Genomic DNA, 19,690 nt, shown 5'->3' on the forward strand with positions numbered 1-19,690 from the left:
TGGTAAGGAAAACCGGCAAAACGTTACAGTGAGAGAACAACGCCCGCTAGTGCGACGGAATTCCACTACAGATCACATCACACTCATGTTGTCCCGTCGAACGCCAATGGACACGCTCTTTACTCATTCCAGTATCAAACTTTCCTCACAATTTGGTCAATGAGTCCTTCAAGGAATGAGGCATCGTTTCCCTTCTTTTCACTGAGGTTAATCACTTACACGATACGATATAAGATATCCAAGCCTCGAATGGTTGAGTTGTGGCTGTGGTGGGGGCGAAAGACATCAGACAGACTGGCAGGGCCACCGCTTATCAGATGAAGATCCGTGCAATGTACGGATGCTGCAAGAGCAAGGAGCAACAAGATATTCGACCGTCGGCCCTTGCGAATTTCACTAGACATGGGCGGATGAAAAGACACAAAGTTCCCAAGTGTTCCACTATGCCAATGTTGCAGAATTGACCCCACGGCCTAGACCAACACCACCTCTCATCGCATACTTGTCCGCGATGTCCCACCCCGGATTGAGAGTCCACTCTCACAAGATTTGGGGGAAATTGGAGCAGACGACAAATCCCATGTTAATTCTCCCCCCTCTTTCTCTCTTTTTCTCGCATGTTGTTCCACACCACTCCCCGTCCCGACTAGCTGAATGCGCTGTAGACCGAAGCACAGCATCACAACACTGTCGCAAGGTTCCTCGATACATGTCGGTAAACAATGCCGTCTATCAAGATCAAAAGGGCGACGGGAGGGATTGGCCATTCTGACGGAAATTAAGTTGGGAAGTGCGTATAGGATCCCACCAGCATCTCTCTTGTGTCCTAGTGTAGGATTTCTAGTTGCCTGCCCTAGCTCCGGCCGACGACCGAGTTAAAGTCTATCCAGAAGACGTCCAACCACCATTGACAGCTGACAGGCCCGTCGCAGCAAGTTTGACGTAAGGTGCCCGTTTCTTCGCAAGTAAGACTCGAGGAGACTTCTATTGTTGGCACTGCGGAGTACCTTAGCTTTGGGCCCTGGGACCGGGCCAGCCTGGCAAGGCAACGATTCCCTGCCAAAGCTGCACTCACGCGGTGAATGTGCCACTATCCTGCATACCATTGATTGTAGGTGTGGTTCGTAAGGAAGTGCGTACGGAAAGAACAGCAAACGTAGACAGCTTCTTTTGGGGTTGAGTAGCATTGGCAACTCTTACCCAAGTTCGTGGGATTCGGAAGCATGCGAAGCCTGTGCGACGTAGTCATCACCTTCGTCATATTGCTTGGACACTTCTTCTCGCTAGAAGCCGACAAGAGACCGCAGTCCCGAGTCTGCGCCGGCTGTGACTGATACGAACGCCCAGAAGGACTTTTGGCATGGGCAACAGGGCAAGCCGAAGCGTGTAACAGCCACCACCGTCCAGCAACTTTACATGTCATCAACCAGACATAACAACGCCCCATCCTATCTCAGAATATGTCGTCCTGTTCTTCGCCCCGGCAGGCGATCCAATAAGGGTATTTGACGCACTGGGCATCTCATCTTCGAGATCCCCCGGAGAACGGCGACAGAACGGCATGCCCCAAGCTGCTGCCGCGTTATGCATACACCCTTACTGTGCTGCCCCCCCACAGCTCAGTTCCAAATTGGGCTCCGCCCTTTAGAACGAGAAGTCTATCCAGAATAAAGCTTTGCTGCTGGGAAACGGATCCCAAAAGGCGGGATTGCGATTCCTACGCTCGGCAGCAGCCCACCGACTTGCCACACCCCTCCCATGCCTTCTCGGTCTTGGGCGACGTCGACGAATGCAGAGATTGCTTTCGTGGTTCCAGCGCCGGTCACTAACACCTTCTGCATGCCGGACGGATTGGCCAACTCAGTAAGCCATGGATGGGCTTGCGGAAAAGATTCTCAAAACCGTTGGCAATGCAGTGTTGCTATTGACTCGCAGCGAGCATGACTTCTTGGCAGCGAAGAAGCGAGTCTAAGATAACTTTGGCGTCGCTTCACCGAAGAGGAGACCGAAGAGGCGAGAACACGGACGTTTGCCTTTCCAGGTTTTCTAAATTCTTCTTACTGAGGCTAGGATCATGAAGAATCTAGCAGACCAGACGAAGAGGCTAGATCTGGCTGCGGCGATGCTTTCGTAAACCTGTCGTCTGAATTTTCGACTCGTCAGAATAAGAACCTGAAGACGCAGAGCTATCCCAACTGGCCTACACACGACGTCGTGGTCGAGAAGGCTCAGCATCATGCAACGGCGGCAGGGCCAAAGCTAAACGGCACCGCGTCGGCTTACTCGACCCCTCACCTCCGTCTTTGCGCACCGTCTCCCGTCCTAACCCGTCAACCCGTTCAAATCTGGTTCCGTCTTGCTGGGACCCCTTGCAACATCGCAGCCCGTTCGAAGCGGGTCCTTGGCAAATGCAAAAAAGACAGCGGCGGTCTCCATACCCATCCCTGCCCGCACCATCACCACCCCTCCACCCGGTTCAAGCTCTTCGACCAGGCCCAGAATGGAGGCGGCGGCGATTCTTCTTTCGCTCTTGGCTTCTCCATCACGCTACCCAGAGCACCACGCCAGGGACCAGGAACAAGGAGGGTGCGAGAGGGACTGCTAGGCGTCTAAGCAGCCCACGAGCTGGTGCGCTATCTGGGGCCCAATCGACGACCCTGTACCCCATTGGATTGTTGCGTTGCCGGTATGTACGTTGTGGTCCTGGCAATGTCTGTCAAAATGTTGCTTACCTACGTATTTACGAACCAGAGGATACTGCTTTCACACATGTGCATGTAGCTTCTGCTCTACTAACGAGTTTCCCCGAGTCTTGACATACCGGCACCCTGTCCGGAGCCTAGCTTTGTCTGCTGCGTCTCTTATCCCATGTGTCGCGCCATATATATTTCCTCCCAGCCCGGTTGCAAAGCATCATGGTGTAGCTTAGTTCGCATTACACATCACCTTCCAGACACACCTTTCTAGACGACGCGTTGCCCATTCACCTCCTCGTATATATCATCCCACTGTTCGCCCAGACTTCACAGCCCTTGAACCACGAGACAACATCTAATCGACCCGTTTTCCATCTCATACACCATATAACTTTTCCATGCCTCGCCCCACTGCCACCCAATCATTACACATGGACCACTCACTGCCACTCAACATGTACGACGACATGGATGCATTCTTGGATATGGAAGCACCGTACGTCTATGACGAAACAGAGCAGTACTTGGACACTGCCAGCTCATCTGAGTCAACGAGCCCCATTATCTCAACCGTGAGTTGGCGCCTCATTCGCATAGAAAGAGATTTCAAATTGACCAATGCGTGTCGTAGTTTGACATGACCTTTGTAAACGACTTCAATGGCACCGACCAAGGCATTTATCCTAGCCCAATGAGCTCCTCCCGCGATACAGCATCACCTCAGCCTACCATGGATGAGAAAGCTGGAACAACCAAGGGCCCAGCTAAGAGAAAGCGTGAAAATCGTTACAAGAATGCGCCCCCTTCGGTGCTCTCAGTAGGTTTCCAGACCTGACGTCAACTCAATTGTAGCAGTGGGTTAACCCAAATCTTCAACAGCGTCGCCGAGCACAAAACAGAGCCTCACAAAGAGCATACCGCGAGCGCAAAGATCAGCGCATAAAGGATCTCGAGGTCATGCTCTCAGACCAGAAGCAGAAGAACGACTCCCTTAGCCAAGCCTACTCTGCCCTCCATGCCGAGTTCCTCAAGATTCGGGGAGCGCAAGCGAGGTCGGCGCAACAACAGCAACATCAACACATGCCGCGACACCCAGCCGCGCCGGCAATGGCTTACGATCCGACGGCCGCCGCCCACATGGGCATGTCGTCACACCCAGGCGCGATGGAATTCGCGGACAACATGTTCATGTTTCAGGATATGCAGACTTACACCCTCTAAAGAGTGGGAAAGCTGCCTTGAGAGAGAGGGGTCGGATAATGGGTAATTGAGCGAGCGGCAAGAGAAACGCAAAAACAGGGGCCGCGAAGAACATCTCACTCGTTTTCGAGGAAAAAGAAGAAAAAGATCGGATGCTCAAGATATGGACGCGCAATCGAATGACATGACTGTCAAAAACGTACGGATGGAATACGACCGACTGGCTTGACGAATGCGGAGGTTCGCCTGATTTTTTTCTCTTTTCATCACACTCACTCTTCTCATCAGCTTTGTTCTTTCTGGTTTCTTGTTACTTGCTTTGGGTCCCGGCGTGCTTGAGATTCCTGGCTCTATTATTAGATGGCAAACATGGGCTGGCAGGCATCGGACTTCATTCTACTTTTGTTCTTGTTTTATCTGGCGTTTCTTGGGAATATCGGAGTCTGGTTCACAGTTCTCTTGATGATGATGACAACGATGGGAGGCCATTCCGAGAGGAAATTCTTTCCCCGCATTCGAATGTCACGATGCACACACAATTAGTCTTTTACACACTCGTTCAAAGAGAGGGGAGGCTCGGATGTTTTGGGGGGGGGGGGCAATGGGAAAAACAAACTTTAGGGAAGTTTAGTCGAGAGCAGAATATGAAATGACACGTGAGATTCCCATCCAAGACTGTGCATTTCCAAATTACCTAGATGTGGGATTCTCAGAGTTTGGGACTAGTATAGGCAACCCCGCAACTCAATGACGGTAGAATCGTACAAGACTCCCCCAGTCTCTAAAGTTTCTCGGTCAGAGACCTGTTTTTTTCTTTCCTCTTTGGGCCTTTCTTCCTTGGTCTAGAGAGAATCTCGGTCTGCATGGCTGAGGGAGAGGGGGCGGAGAGGACCACAGGCATGGGTTAAGTCTCTGCCTAGCTCTTGATAACCTTGTTCAGCTGGAAGATGGGGGGGGGGGGGGGGTTTACGTTTATAAATATCACCATGCTAAGGTACAGCCATCCGAGAGGGAGGGTGGGTTACAGATCAATCTCTCAATGTAGGACGGAAGTGAGCTTTCTTGGTGAGATACTTACATGCGATTCTGGAATGGGTATATGCCAGGTGATTTTCTCTTTACCTGGGTTCGAGTTTGGGGAGGAGGGCCTCGAGATGTGTGTGTGGTGTGCGTGGCTTTGCCGAGATCCTTGTGGGAAGAACCCAGCTCCGGGGCGGAGGTTCGAACCTCCCAAGCTTTTGGGGGCTGTTGTAATTGGCTCACCGGGATAAAATCCGTCAACCGTTGAGCAAGAACGGCCGGCAAGCCAGAGAAAAATAAAAAACAGTAAAGCTAAAGGAGAAGGGACAAGGCTTGTTGGTCCCCTTGCCTATACCCTCACCTTGCCGGTATATGTTTGCGTATGCATATACCTGCCCTCAGCCCTGTTAAACCCGTGTGTGAGTGGAGGAGGGTCGATTTTCCAAAGCGGGATGTTACTCATCATCGACTCACGTCAGCACCCTGTTCGACGACAACGACATTTTTAGCCTTGTTCCTTTTTGGGGGTCCAAAGAGATGTTGGCGAGCAAGCAAAGATTACTGGCTCCTAGGACAGGCTCCGTTACCTGCCTTCCTAGTTGATGCTATTTTCTTCACCACGTTAAGCTTTCGAGACCCGCTCTGTTAAGGACGTTCGTACATGTAACCTGGAGATATCTAAGCCTCGCTGTTCATGCGTAAACAATGAAGCTTTTTTCTCGATGAACCTGAAGCTTGAGCAAGTTTAAGAAGCGCGCCTGCGTTGAAACGTGTGGGGCTGTGAAGAGGACGCGGCTAGATCTGCAATGCATTTGGGCTTCATCGTTTATTCTTGGGTATGTGCGCGAAGCGCCGTGAACTTGTGGTTGTTCAGCTCGTGGCAAATCGTTTGAGATGATCCGAGATAACAGCTTGTGGACTCCAGAATTTTGGGTTTTTGTGTGTTGCTTACGTTGATATCTTACACGAACGATCATCAATTGTATGGAGTGGCGTTTAAATGGCCGTGCTTGTGTCTCTCAACATGGGATGAATGGTGGCTTTGGCTCTTCGAGACTTCTTGCGGCAGGGGTATAGTTTCTTCTGAGCTCGTTGTTGGGCATGAAGATGTTGATGTTCGGAAGCTGCCGACACGCTATGTACCCAAGTCAGACTCAGAACTCAGTATGATACGGACAGTGTTTGATAGGTAATCAATCCCTTGCTTCTACTAACAAGCTGACTTACATGCCGCCTTTGCAGCTAATATCATGCCGCTGGTGTGACAACGTCAGTGGTGGGAGACTCTTCGGATTGCCGTATGTCTCTGCAAAGGTATGAGCATTGATTGAATTACTCTCATGTAGTGTGATAGTTGAGTAATTCGGAGCTCGGAATGCTACGTTGCCCCTTACCGACCTTGATATTTCGGGAACTCCGAAGCTGATTTGACGACTCTTTGTCACGCTGACTTTAACATGCCGGGTTGACAGACGAAGGCATTTCCTTCGTTGATCTGATCCGAGTTAGTGTTTCCCTAGTCAGTAGCCGGATGCGTTGAAATGAGTACTTGCAGTATTTCTAGGGCAGGTATGAGTCTTTTCCCCCCGCCGCGCATGTTGCTACTTGGTCAAGATCACCAAGGTCAACGAAATCTTCCACCGCTTCGCGCTACAATTACGTCTGAAGAAACACAGGACACATCCCACCACATAGGAGGTACCTGATGATGACAAGCGTGGATAGCAAGGCCGAATTTGGCGAGCGAGGTGCTCTGACAATGAAGAATCGTCCGGACTTGGTAAACAGCGCCAGACTTCATTGCTGGATCATTGGACAGGATCCGTCAATGACGACGAAGAAATACTCTCGGATATCAGGCTGTTAATTGTGATATGACATTCCAAACGAGTATTGCTTCATTCGGCTCTCGTACATTTCTTGCAAAGATGGCACGAACGACCGACATCTCGATAGCGGTTATGCGGCTCCTTTCATACATAGAAACGTAAGGCTTTGAGCTCATACACATATGCTTTTTGCTTTGTGTATTTTGACGGTACATGGTCGTGGAGTCGAGGACCCCCCCAAGACAAGTTTGTGGCTGTCAGTTGTCGTAGGTTCCTTCCAGAAATTCAGGCTAAGCTTGAGCCTACGCCTCAGAGAACTTGATGTGACCAGCTATGAGCAAATGGCACTGTAGTCTGCCAGGAAAGAAGCAGATAAACCCCAATCGGAATAGACCTTGTCTTTCATGGCATCAAGGAAGCAAATATCGCTGTGGTCTTTACTAGAAGATAGCTAGGATGCTGCATTACTTTTAGGAGAAATTCTCTTTCCTTGATTCAAGGGAATGATGGTATTATGATAATAATTACGAGATGCGTCGACGCTCAGCTGGCTCGCAGTACGAGGTGAGTCTCATCAAGTCAACCTTAAGAAGCCAGCAGACCACTAGATGCAACGATCGTTCCTCAACTAATTTCTATGTTCACCTGGACAGTAATACTCCAAGTTTGAGCCAATAACTTGAATCTTACTTGGCCGGGTTGAAATGGTGGGAAGGATAAGCGTGGTGAGTTACATCTCAGTTCAAGTTGCCTAGATCTCGTCTGGGCTTGCGTCGGCTGATCTGGGCGCACTTTAAATTATGAAGGCAATTTGCTGGCGCTTATAGCATAGTATCCTTAGGCAGAGGGTCAAAAAGCAACGTGTCTTCAAGGCTTCGAAAACGATCTTCGGACGGTCGACGGACGCAAGAGTCATGTTCCAAGTTTGATTCCATTGTGTGATCAACCCTAAGTGACGACCCTGAGAGCGAATGGAATGCAAAATATCTAGGAATTTCTTTCTCGCGACATTGTCGAGATATTAAAATGATCAATTCATGATAAGGAGAACGATGTTGCTAGATTGACGAATTGGAAATGCGCGAGGATGGGCTCCGGCAAGCAGAGAGCGACGTCCTGAGTGGACCGTTGTGGCGTGGAACTTTGGCGAAGATTCGATGACTCAATCACGAAGATGCCGATCAAATTTCACTGCTGTACAGAGAAAGCTTGAGGCCTTACGGCAAGTTTTCGTGATAACAGACTTGACTCACACAATCCTTAGCGATACTAGGTCGAGACTGATCGATGCGAGGATAGAAGTGGGACATTCACGGCACAATTGTCACGAGACCCGTGGGGGAGCTGAGGCGTGGCCGCTTGCATCGAGCTCCATCGATAGCGACCGGACCCCGCTGTTAATGAGGCAGTTCGGGATGACGAGCACTCCGAAATCGCCTTGTCACTTACCTGCCAATTCTGCCTTCGTGACTCTGTGGATAGAATCTTGGAAACATCGATTCCGCAATCGTCGGCATGACCATATAATCCACACATAGGTACTGATAGCATTATCTGGTCAGCAGAAGATAGAGCCCCAGATAGATACGACAGTAGATCCGGACCAGATAAAGTCAATAGGGCCGAGAGGTAGTAAGGCCTGGCAAACGGAGCCGGAGATCGTTAGAAGATGGGCCCGGTCCCCATCGGCCGGTTTGTCAACTGACGAATGGGATGACAGCCTTGATGGGAATGCGGCAGGTAGATGGGAGACACGTCAAGCGCGCCGTCGAGACAACCAGCTGCAGGGTAGATGGGAGGAGTGTTGCCAAGTGCACAGACGGCGGGGAACCGATTCGTGCGAGTCAGGGGGGCTAACGAATGTGTCCATTTGTATGTACAAGCTGTCAATCGATGGACAGGGCCGAAAGAGAGAGGATCTCTCTGCTGCTCGTGAGCTCTCCAATCCATGCGCCGAACCGAACCCTTGAATCCAATCTTGTCTGAAGTTGAAAGGCAGCTGAGCAGTCGAAGCAGGCTTCAGCGTAGGATGTATTGCGAGATCGGGGGAGGCGAAGTTGGCTTCGAGATAGCTCTAGAAAGCTCTTCGCGTGAGCAGGGTGGGGGCCATTGGTCAATTGACTCGGACCTGACAAGCTTGGCCGGACCAGGGGTTTCGGGGACCGAGATTGAAACGCGGAATTCCAGGTCATACGGTCAATTCTCCGCGAGATGCGGCGGCATCTCAGACTTGTTGGGACGGGATTTCTTGAGGTTTGGGGGTCTAAGGTACGGAGGCGAGGTTGTGGCAGCTGACGGCTTTGAGGGCCCATTGGGGATCCTCATTCCCCATCAAGCTGGGAGCAGTTTATCATGGAGCTTCTGAAGGTCTCCGTGAGGCAGTATGCGTTAGGTAAAAGCAAAGGGCAGTAACGAGACATGAAGCCTAGAAAGTGGGAAACGGAAGGGAGACGGCAGTCACCGAGCATGAGCATGATCATGTGCCCCGTTGATGCAGCTTGCCGTGATGGAGTCGTTGCAATGCGCCATGCTCAGGCCAGAATAGCGAAGCTTCCACATTGGCCCAAACGAGGCACGAAAGAAGCTGCCTCAGCCACGCGTGCCAGCTTGGGTCCCCGACCTCGGAACCAAGCAGCAGAATGGCACAATTAAGACCCTTGCGGCGTTACCTTGCAGGAATGGATGTAAACAAACGAAAAAGAAGCGGTTGAGCAAACGACGACGACGACAACAGCGACGGCTGATGGAGAGACAAAAAAGGAACCAACGGGGTGTGAGACGAGACTGACGATGGGCAGTTTTGGATCAGTTGCGGCCCCGAAATGGCTCGATGGCAAGGGTTCGGAGGTACTGGTCTCGTGCTGCTCCGGTACTTGGGTGGGCGCTGGGATACAGTGGCTTGAACGATGTACCGGGTTAGCGGCGGCTGGTACTGAGGTATCCACTACCCCGCAATCTGGCCACCCGTCCCAGCTGCGGGCTCGTACCTGAGACCCCGGATCCGAGTGGGCCCCTTTGCGTCACTGTGCTCCCGTGGTCAATCAGTCATGGCTGCACATCTGTCAGAAGAACGAGCGACTTCTTTGAGGAAGTAACAATTGGAAACATCTCTCATAGACGGAAAATGGTCAATATTGAATGATCTGGCAACAGAGGAGCTCTAACCAAGAACCCCAAGCAACTGGATGAGAGGGAGGGGGCGGGTGATGGAATAGCAAAGGAAAGGTACGTCGAGGCACGTAAAGCGTGGAGCTATGCAGTATTGGAGACCGGCCGACCAGCAAAGACAACACCTTCCCTAGTCTCCAATTCCTCAATGCCGCGAGTGAGGGACAACAAAAAGGTGGCATAATGAAGGTTTAGTCTGGCGTCAGTCCACGTCCATCTCCACTCCCGGCCACTCCCAGTCCATGCCGGCCGGCCCCCGTCCATGTGTCCCAGTGCTCCCAGTGGCACCCCGTTTCTCTTTGGGCCTGCCTTTCCTCGTCCAGCTCGCTCCTGCCGTCCTGATGTGCTTCCCTTGCAGCAGCCCCTCCGTCCGTTGCATCAAGTCACGCGATCCAACTTTCCCAAAGGAACCCCCAGCCGTTCCGGACCTGCTCGCTACTTCCCCCCTTGCCATGCCACCCCATTGGGCAAGCTATCTGATGATCGCGTGATGTGATAGGCTGCCATTCCCCTCGAGCATTCGTTCTTTAAAAGCATCCTGAGTAGCTCTCCTCATCTACATATCTTCCCCTCCTCCCCTCCATCATCCTCACATCACTACAACCCATCAAGCCGTTCCTCAAACCATCGAATCAACTCATCAAAGACGATCAGTTTTGACCAACCTCAACCAACAACAACCCTCCTCAATCTCACATCGCTGTTCCTGAACCCCTTCAAACACCTTACACGCTTACACCAACTCTTCAACAACACCAACTCCATCAAGAGTCAGTATCCCTTTCCCCTCCTAACGCTGTGAAGCCTCCACCTCCCCCGCATCACCAACCTTTCTGTGATGCTCTTCCCCATCATCCCCGACTTTTTATGGTCTCCATTGCCGAATCGAACATCAATAGCCTCTACGGGCAATGTTCAACCCTTGAATCGTTGTGTCTTCATCCCATTTCGGGCAGCAACATGGCACTTGGCATCTTCGACTAACACTCGTCTCAGTGACTCGATCTCACAAGTACAACGACCGTGACCACGCCGGCCTGGCCGACGGAACTGCCTCTCCCCAAGAGCACCTGCCTCGCTACTTTGCGAAGCACGGCCACGAGGGCGTCGATCCCAAGAAGGTGAAGAAGAACGGTGGCGGCAGAAGCAATTGGTAAGTTTGGACCCCCTCTACCCCACTTACACACGCCCTTCTTGGCAACTTCAAAGCTCCGCCGTATCCTGCCAACGCACGCCAGCTTGACTTAAACTAGATTCAATTGCTAACTTTCATGTTTCATAGGGGCAATGCTGGCGAGGAAGTCATTGACGAGGACTTCCGCTTCACCAATGCTCGCCGCCGCACCAACAGCAGTGGCTTCGCTGATAACATCGGCGCCTTCAAGACCAAGTTCGACGTCAACGAACCCGAGCCTGTCTTTGAAGAGTCCATACACGGCCCCTCCGAGGAAGACGGCGAGGACCTCACCAAGACCGAGTCCTCCGAGAGTGGTCGCTCTTCCGCCTATGGTGATGAGAAGATCACCAAGCACTAATTGTACGACTGTGATGTCTCTTATTCGGGTGCAATCACTCTCATAACCGCTATCCGGCAAGGCAGTCAATGTTCACCTCACGGCTTTTCTTGTTCGTCCTCCGAACCATGTTAACATCAAACTCTACAACACAAACACACATTACAATATGCATGGGAGGACATTCTGTTATTTGCTTCAATCATTTCTCTTTCGAAACGGATTCGGCGACATATGGCTTTGTATTTCGAGGAACAGAACGGGGATCTAGGGGGATCTCCGCTCGAAAGATTGACTGCCTCGGTGGCGGATGACAGTATGCATCACGAACTTATCATGACCTGGCGATGAAATAGTCGCCCTTGTATCATCATAAATCAAACGGCCAATGGTCTCAGTAAAAGACCCATGCCTTGTACCAATTATTTTTGCCATATCTGTTCGTGACGCTTATGAGCCTGTGATATCGCGACCCACTCAACTAATGGGGGTGATGCCGTTACTGAAGCTTTTGGTTGATGGTATGTCAGTCATCATTGTTCTGGCTCTTTGAGGCCCCATGACAGATGTTACTGGACTGCTCGCAGCAGCCTCACCCACCACGCTTGTGGACAGGTAAACGCAAATCACAGACGTGGCCCAAAACTTACGGCAATCCCGTACTGGTCTCACATGTACGTTGACAGGAAGGCCTCCAGCTCACGGACGAAAATGAGGAATCAACACGGATTCAGAAGTCAATGCTTCAAAGCTTTTCAGCAACAACGGCCATCAAAACGTAAATCTTCTCAAGGTAAGGTACCCAGCAACTTGGGACCAATCCAAGCTGCTAGGCAGCCACGTTCTCCTGGCACAGAGCATGAACATATCAGCCTGAGCAAAGCATCACCACGCCGTCACTTCGCCGGAGCATACACCTGCTAAAACAATTTCAATTCAGCCTGATATGAGCAGACAGCTATAGGCAAGCCACCTTCAATGCCACTTGTAGTCATATGCGCCATCAGAAAGCGAAATACTCGTCGAATCTGCCTTCCTTTACATTCCCCTCAATACGCGGGCTATCTCCCTCTGAGTTCCTCGTCCTAACCCCTCATCGCCAGCTGAGCACCCCTTTACACCACCAACACCATGACGAAACAGAACTGCAACCCCCGCTTCTGAGCCACTATTGGAAAATACGAACCCTTCACCACTCAACTCCAAGCACACACAGCCGCTCGACAAACGGGGACTAGCCGAATGTTAAAGTAAAACGAGCATACAGCATTTGCTCCTCCAAGACTCGGAGTCTACTGGCATCCTTCAAGGTAAGCTCTTCCCACGAAGCGACAGGATGAGGCCAAGATGGAAATTTCTTCGCCTCGCCCGCTACCTCCGGCTCCGCGTTCACCATGTCACTCGACTCGAAGGCGGGGAAGAAGAGCTCGCTCCAGGCCTGGTCACTCCAGACAAGCTTCCCCTGTGCAACGCAACCTGTTTCGTCTGCCAGGATACCCATGATTCGGGGATTAAGAACGAGAGACTTCTTCTGCAAACAGTTCTTGCAATTCGCGGATGTTTGGTTCGCATAGAGGGGAACTCCACAACTAGAGGAGGAGGCGCACTCGTCAGCCGTGGTGCCCTCCTTGATTGCTACAAGTAGACTGGACTCAGAGAGGAAGGGTCCATTCTCACCACTCTATACAGCAAAGCATCTTTCTGCGATGAAGACCGAGAAGGTCTATACCGAGTATGGTCAAGTTTAGCTTGCCGGTGAAGTCACTGGCCGGGTCAGCCCGAGCGAAGTCATCCACCTCGGCTAGGGTAAAGAGCGCCCGAACTGGTCCATGGACAGCTTCTTCTGCATTCCAAATGTCGTTGGGAAAAGGCACATAGACACTCTCCTTCTTGACACTCTTCTTCACCCACTGTCGAAGCCAGTTGGCATCCTGGAAGTTCGGATCGATATCAATTAAGGTATTGTGATCAAGACCGATGCTGGCGCTCAAGGGTAGTGACTTGTTGTCGGAAGGGGGTATAAACTTCGGACTGGTAAAGAGTAGCATGGTCTTATTGGGCTTCCAGAACCTGGCGGAGTTTGCCTTGTCTTCCCAGAGAGTCAACAGGCAGCTGGCGGTGTCGTCCCAAACTGTGACCTCGAGAAGTTCAAACTCTCTCGGATTGTTTCACGACTTCACACGTTTTCGAGATCCAATGCTCTTGACGCAGACAACAATCCGAGCCCCTGCGATTTCGTGTCCCATTTTGAGATATTGACACAGAGTCATCAAACCTGGAAACGGTTTGGGATCCTGTTTGCCTCGGTCGCACTCCAAAGGCATTCTGTAGAGTTGCTGATTTTCAAAAGTGTCCGGGAGGAACTGAATGAACTGCTTGCTTGCAACGTTCGTAGGATTGATGGGTGTCCACGTGGTCACATATGGAATGCTGGTATGATGTGAACCTCCAGTGGATCCTACCCAAGTGGCCCATATGGTGACGAGCTGTCCTATCACAAGCAGTGATGCCGGAATTCCGATGGGAACTACCTTTACCTATGTAAAGGAATTAGCAAGTGTCTCCTTAGAGGGAGTGCACTTGAGAAGAGGAGGTCGTGAATACTGCTATTGCACCGGTTCCATCAACAATAATCAGCTGATGTGCCGGACGGTTGTAATTTTTCTTGGAGTCGAGCAGAGCCGGTGCGTAGTTGACGACGCGGCCGGTGAAGCATATTCGATTCGGGCCTGGCTCGATTTGCCCGATATGCACCTCCGAGTACTCTTCCGATGGGTTCCATATTCGGCCAAGGGGGTCGTGTCCAGACTCGACTTCTGCTTGTGTGAAGCCGTCGGCTCGCGGAAATCCCGTCCTATCTCTCGAAGCATCCTGAGGCGTGGCAGGAACCTCCCTTTGATAGAATGCCTGGATGGATGGAGCCGACATCATGCGTATTGCTTCAGGAGGGTATAATACGCATCGATCGTGGAAGATATCTAGAGCGATGGTTCATTGAAGAAGACCAAGTGGGAGACACAATTAACCGTAGAACATGACAGAAATTTCTCCGACTACTAGGTACCTTCCACAACGGCAGGGCTGCCTTTGCATGTCAGTCGCAGGAAGGAGCCACTGCCTGACCTGCGCCTGCCTCTCCCATTCTAAGATACCTTATGAAAAGAGGAAAGATGCAATCAACGTTCTTTCCGTGGATCTTACAACGTTTCAACAATGCAACTGGAAATGGCAGGTCAAAGTTTCAGGTATCAGGTAGGTACGTAGTCGGTGTGATCAAGCTCTCAATTTGGGATAGAGATCAGAGGCATCAGGTCCAGAAGCCCGGATATGCATGGCTTCCAGGTAACGGCACGTGAAGTAGGCCCATCATGCCTGCGATCTGGCGGTATGTTCGTATTCGTATATCGTATGAGTAGAAACGAGACTTGCGGCGGGACATGCGAGCTGCTAGAGTCCAGAAGCCTTTGAGGGCTGTTTGTGATTGAGTGAGTGGCTATCATGACATCGTTACAGACGAACAAAGCAGTGGGGAAATCAAGCTGCTTGCATCACCATAAACAACGCCTAGCCACTATCAAAGAGCGGATAGAGCGGCTATGGTATTTCAAATGTTTCTTTTTTGGCCCTGCTATGCCCGGAGATACAGGATTTGTTATGTTACACAACGGCACTTGCGTCCAAAACCGTCATATGGCACTTTTCCCTTCCGCTAATTGTCATCTGCTCATAAGCGCTCTCCCCTCTTTGTTTTCCTTTTCCGTTGATTTCGATATGGTACATATGTAACTGGGTATTAAATCTTGAAAATGAATAGCCCCAAATGACTCCTAACGCCTACGCATTGTTTCTATCCGGAAAAAGACAAAGTAGAATATGTAATAAAGAGTCTTGCGTCGCTTGTTGAAGTGCCGCTAGCCATCCGTCTATATTCTATGCTTTTCCGGGTACCGTTCCCTATTCAAAGACCGATGCTAAGTTGTGCTTAGTGCTCGGGGGGACCAGACTGTTTCCGTCCAGGCGCGCCGTAATCCGAGACAGCGCTTGAGGTGTGCGAGACCGACGTTGATCGGTGGCTTTGTGAAAGGCTATTCTTGGCACTCCCAGACTCAAGATCTTGCATCGCGTAGAGGCTCGACGTGTCATGTGTCTCCAGCGCAAACTGCTTAGTGCAAACGATGCCTTTGCCGCCTCGCAGGGCTGATTGCAGCTCCGTGGTGGAGGAATCGCCGAGAGGACGAGACATGCGGTTCGTGCTTCGGCTCCCGTCCGCGGCGCTTGAGGGCGATTCCGCATACTTCTGAGTGTCGTAGCGCTTGGTGAGCATTCCAAAGAGTTTGGGGAAGGCCTTGATGAGAATGAGACGGATGGCCGGAAGACAACAACAAATGATGCCGGTGGGAACCTCGAGGCATGTCCAGAACGCAATGTCGAATTGATCCCATGTAGGGTTCAACGAACTCGCGAACCGGACAAGCGACTGAAGTCTCAGGATACTGACTATAGTGACGCTTGGTGATGTTAGAACAACGGCGAAATTGTCAGTTATGGATTCAGTGAGTACTCACAAAGTACCGACACAAAACATAAGGGTGACGGCTAGCTTCTTCCACCAGTGCAGGTTGAGAGTTCGGATTCGCGACAAAGGAAGATACAGCATCCATAGGTCTAGTAAGATGCTGATGATAGCGTTCGCCCATGGAACTGCATTAATGTTGATACAGGTGCCTTGTTGCTCGCCGTCCCACCTCGTCCAGTAGTAGTGGATAGGTGTACATTGGAAAATGCCAACCATGAGGAAGACGAAGGTGTTGACAGCATTGAAGGCAGCTGTACCCCAAAGCAGCTTTCCAAGTCCGGCGCGGTCGAAGATGCGCATGTAGAAGCACAGGATCGCCATCTTGACAATGCCCATCTGTACGAAGTACATTGGCTCTAGGATATAGAACCAATAACCGAAGCTTTCGATTTGATGTGGTGTGAGGGTCCAAATATCTTTACCAAGGCCGGCGGGGACAATTCCAACGAGGTTGATGATGAATGATGGAAGGACGGCCAGATAGGCGAGAAGAGTGAACATGTCATCGAGCCCGAGTTCTGCTGACGAGAAATACTTGTAAATCAAGCGTGCTGCAACCACGAAGGTGGTGAGTCCCAGCAGGACCCATGTAAGTCGGACATATTCCGCGCTGTGGTCTCGGACAGGTTTATCACAAGTGGTTTCGAACACAGCTTTGGCATCTTCTGATTGTTAGCATATGCCAGTCAGAGTCAAGAAGAAGGGCATGACTGACGAAGTGTGTCCTTGATACTGCATGCTCCGACTATACAGGTCTCCGTATCTGACTCGAACTTCGCATCGTTGCAGATACACGTCGTGTTCGTCAACCCGCATGGCGAGTCCTTGACGGCCGATAGAATGCAGGTGACCTAGAGCAAAGTTAAACGTTGACGGACCGAACTTAGGGACAAGGAAAACCGTACCGCGCATGTAGGTAGCTGGGCTACAGCATCCGTGATACCATTGACTTTCTGAGCTGCGGCCGTAATAGCTAGTAGCGCAGCTACCAAAAAGGCAAGAGACAGTGGAAACCTCATGATATCCGAGGTGAGACCGTTTTGTCGTCAAATAAAGTTCGAGGAAACCTTACCAAGACCCTGGACCGTATCAATGGGGATATTTGCTTCTTAAAGAAGGAGCATTGGTATCACAAGGCCGTTTGTCACGTTTTTCTTCTTCTCCTCTAGCCACCGTCCACAACAAAACAACAAACCACAAAAGGGGGCACCCAAGGCTGGCCTTGCCAGCGACATTTAAGGGTAGGCGACTTAATCCTTCGTAGTTCCCGAGTTGACCTCCTTTCAACAAACATGATGTGCCGCATGCGATAGTTCAGCCAGGAGCGCGCCACACTAGGCCAAGGAGGCGGCCGCCTCTTAGCCCTCTCACGTGGTGGAGACTCGATGAGAAGATGACGATCCAGGCTGGAATCGCGAACAGAGCGTACCCGGACCACTGCTTCCGGCAAGGCCGGTGACAGCCACTTTTCCATAGTCCGACGGGGGCGAGGCACGGATGGAACACCAAGGTCAAATAGCTTGGGATAGCGGACCACTGACGGGCGGACGACGTCTCGCGACTGTCGCCTCTTGGGTTGCTCCAGGCCCCCGGGTTGCATTCCGGATCACCATCCGCCATATCCGTCCTGCACGACTTACTGGTGACGGAATGGGAAAGCGCTTCGGCAACGACGAACGAAGGGCGATCAGGAATCAAGCGTCAAGACGATGACTTTTTTGGGTGGATCGAATCTAGGACGCGGGTGCATTTTCTAGCTGAAATAATTCGTCCCGTTCTTTTGGGTACTATGTGCCGATGGGAGAACCCACTGGAAACGTCAAATAGTTCTCGACAGGTGGAAATGCATTGCGATAGACTATGTGGAAGACGCTCATTCCGAGAAGAACCGAGATTGCGAGAGATTGCTTAGGCCAATTTCCACGTGGAAGCCGTCTAGAAAGAATGAAGGCGTAATGAACGCTTCCGTTCCGATGTCGTCGACGCCTCTGTGGTGTTTCTGGTGTTGTCATGTTTCTCGGATAAATGTGAGGCTTGCTGCTGTCAAAGAAAACAAGCAGTTTCATCAGGCAAGTGCAGATTTTTAGCACCTTGCGTCAGCCTTCTAGTAAGCCCAGCGCTGTTGAAGAAAAAGCCAGAAAGAAGAAAGGTCCCAGTGGGGCAAGGCAAGAAGCCATCGCCAACTAACGCCATGCCTGCACGTCAGGCCCCGCGTCGTCCCATCATGCATCTGCCAAGTTAATCGATGTCTTGCGTGCTCGCCTCTCGTGGAACTGGAAAGTCGGGACGGATTGCGTAGAGCGAGTCCAGCCCAGGCACTCGGGGCAGCAGATGGCGGGTGGGGTTCCCAAAAGCCAGGGGACCTTTTCAGCCCGCTAGCGCTGAAGCGTCGCTAGTCGATTGCTGGAGAGGGCTGATATGCCTGCCGAGGCAATCTGGCTGCCCAAGCGTTGCGTCTGTGTGAGTGGACCTTTCGCAAGCTTCGCACCCCGGACCAATGATCGACGGCGGGATGGCCTGTGCGCTCGATCTCACAAAGCCAGATGTACGCACGGGCCCGTCTTTCTTGTAGCCGGTTTTATCCTCTTATCGGGCAGCTAAGGTAAGGTATCTGGGTATCCAATGTGCGTCAGTGCGTCAGTGCGTCAATGCGTCCATAGGTTCCAAATTTCTGAACCACGATCGCGGCAGCCTCGCGCCCGTTTGACACCGGCAAAGACACCTACCACTACGGAAATCGCCCATGCCATCAACTCTTCCGAACCCCTCCACCGGTAATACGGACCGCTTGACAGAACCGAATTTGTCTTTATTCTCGTTTTCCGATTAGGAAGTCCTTGTTGGGGAAGCACTTGTAAAATGTCTACGTTGAACGCCTTCCACGAGTCGTTGCCATGTACGTTTGTTATGCCAATCGCCTGCAGCGCATATCCTCCGACTAACGAACTACGCCCGCAGATATTGATGACGAGCCCACACCAGCAGAGCGCGAAGCTGCCGAGTCTTTAATCCGAGCTGAACTATCCACCTTTTCACCGGCGCCTACGCCAAACTACAAAGAACCCTCCTTCTCTCCCCTCGTCGAACTCGAGCTGGACCGTGTCGCCTCGAAACAGCCCCTTAAAGCCATTGATCTCGAGCGTTATCAAACACAAGAGCCTTTCCCCGACCCCGGGGCACCATCTACAGCAGAAGATCGTGTTCGCCTCGCCGATTCACTCCAGAAGGCCTACATTTCCTATGCCTACCTCGATACTCGTGCTCAAAATCTGAACCTGTTGGACAAATGGGGAAAGAACGCGTGGTTGATCGGTAATTGGGGACTCGAAAATGAGCTGAAAGGCTTCGAGCGTGACCTCGCCGAAACGAAGCGTCTCATTGACGTGCTGACCGTCGCCCGGAGACGCCAGCAGGAAGAAGTAGCAGCAGAGATGAAGGGGCTGGAGGAGAATTGGAAGAAGGGCGTTGGAAGGACGCTCGAAACTGAGATTGCAGTCGAACAATTGAGACGAGAAGTTCTAGAAGAAATGAGGGTAAGAGGCGGCTGAGACGCACCGCACTCTGCATAGATCGCAATGAGGCAGCCGCCGCAGCTGCACCAAACAAAAGACCAAGCCAATGATACCACCTGGAACACTTATTTTCACAAACGCCAAACATCCATGCACCGTGGAAGAAATATAATCT

The 19,690-nt window shown here is 51.4% G+C and overlaps 7 protein-coding genes across 7 annotated transcripts, besides 1 other annotated feature; 4 read left to right on the forward strand and 3 right to left on the reverse strand.

Moving 5' to 3' along the window:
• Nucleotides 1-875: 875 nt before the first annotated feature.
• CPAR01_04089 (uncharacterized protein) lies at nt 876-1,187 on the reverse strand (the record flags this gene model as incomplete). Its single annotated transcript, XM_060488371.1, has 1 exon — nt 876-1,187. The coding sequence occupies one exon, from the start codon at nt 1,185-1,187 to the stop codon at nt 876-878; it is 312 nt and encodes a 103-aa protein (XP_060352577.1).
• Nucleotides 1,188-1,561: 374 nt separating this feature from the next.
• Nucleotides 1,562-1,648: a sequence feature (Short protein (CPAR01_04090, KAK1543457.1) was converted to a misc_feature.).
• Nucleotides 1,649-1,758: 110 nt separating this feature from the next.
• CPAR01_04091 (uncharacterized protein) lies at nt 1,759-2,613 on the forward strand (the record flags this gene model as incomplete). The annotated part of the gene is made up of 2 exons (XM_060488372.1): nt 1,759-1,863; nt 2,071-2,613. 2 exons carry the CDS (start codon nt 1,759-1,761, stop codon nt 2,611-2,613), a joined length of 648 nt encoding a protein of 215 aa, XP_060352578.1.
• Nucleotides 2,614-3,094: 481 nt separating this feature from the next.
• On the forward strand, nt 3,095-3,917 carry CPAR01_04092 (bZIP transcription factor; the record flags this gene model as incomplete). The annotated part of the gene is made up of 3 exons (XM_060488373.1): nt 3,095-3,268; nt 3,328-3,513; nt 3,552-3,917. 3 exons carry the CDS (start codon nt 3,095-3,097, stop codon nt 3,915-3,917), a joined length of 726 nt encoding a protein of 241 aa, XP_060352579.1.
• Nucleotides 3,918-9,097: 5,180 nt separating this feature from the next.
• CPAR01_04093 (uncharacterized protein) lies at nt 9,098-11,448 on the forward strand (the record flags this gene model as incomplete). The annotated part of the gene is made up of 3 exons (XM_060488374.1): nt 9,098-9,137; nt 10,910-11,066; nt 11,196-11,448. The coding sequence occupies 3 exons, from the start codon at nt 9,098-9,100 to the stop codon at nt 11,446-11,448; spliced, it is 450 nt and encodes a 149-aa protein (XP_060352580.1).
• Nucleotides 11,449-12,661: 1,213 nt separating this feature from the next.
• CPAR01_04094 (uncharacterized protein) lies at nt 12,662-14,358 on the reverse strand (the record flags this gene model as incomplete). Its single annotated transcript, XM_060488375.1, has 4 exons — nt 12,662-13,016; nt 13,105-13,558; nt 13,610-13,964; nt 14,032-14,358. The coding sequence occupies 4 exons, from the start codon at nt 14,356-14,358 to the stop codon at nt 12,662-12,664; spliced, it is 1,491 nt and encodes a 496-aa protein (XP_060352581.1).
• A 1,051-nt stretch (nt 14,359-15,409) lies between these two features.
• CPAR01_04095 (CFEM domain-containing protein) lies at nt 15,410-17,022 on the reverse strand (the record flags this gene model as incomplete). Its single annotated transcript, XM_060488376.1, has 4 exons — nt 15,410-15,935; nt 15,993-16,665; nt 16,719-16,854; nt 16,909-17,022. The coding sequence occupies 4 exons, from the start codon at nt 17,020-17,022 to the stop codon at nt 15,410-15,412; spliced, it is 1,449 nt and encodes a 482-aa protein (XP_060352582.1).
• A 1,840-nt stretch (nt 17,023-18,862) lies between these two features.
• On the forward strand, nt 18,863-19,551 carry CPAR01_04096 (breast carcinoma amplified sequence 2; the record flags this gene model as incomplete). Its single annotated transcript, XM_060488377.1, has 2 exons — nt 18,863-18,899; nt 18,962-19,551. The coding sequence occupies 2 exons, from the start codon at nt 18,863-18,865 to the stop codon at nt 19,549-19,551; spliced, it is 627 nt and encodes a 208-aa protein (XP_060352583.1).
• Between the last annotated feature and the right edge of the window lie 139 nt (nt 19,552-19,690).

The sequence above is a fragment of the Colletotrichum paranaense genome (genome assembly GCF_030867605.1).
Source record: "Colletotrichum paranaense strain IMI 384185 chromosome Unknown Scaffold_3.1, whole genome shotgun sequence".
NCBI classification, from domain to species: domain Eukaryota; kingdom Fungi; phylum Ascomycota; class Sordariomycetes; order Glomerellales; family Glomerellaceae; genus Colletotrichum; species Colletotrichum paranaense.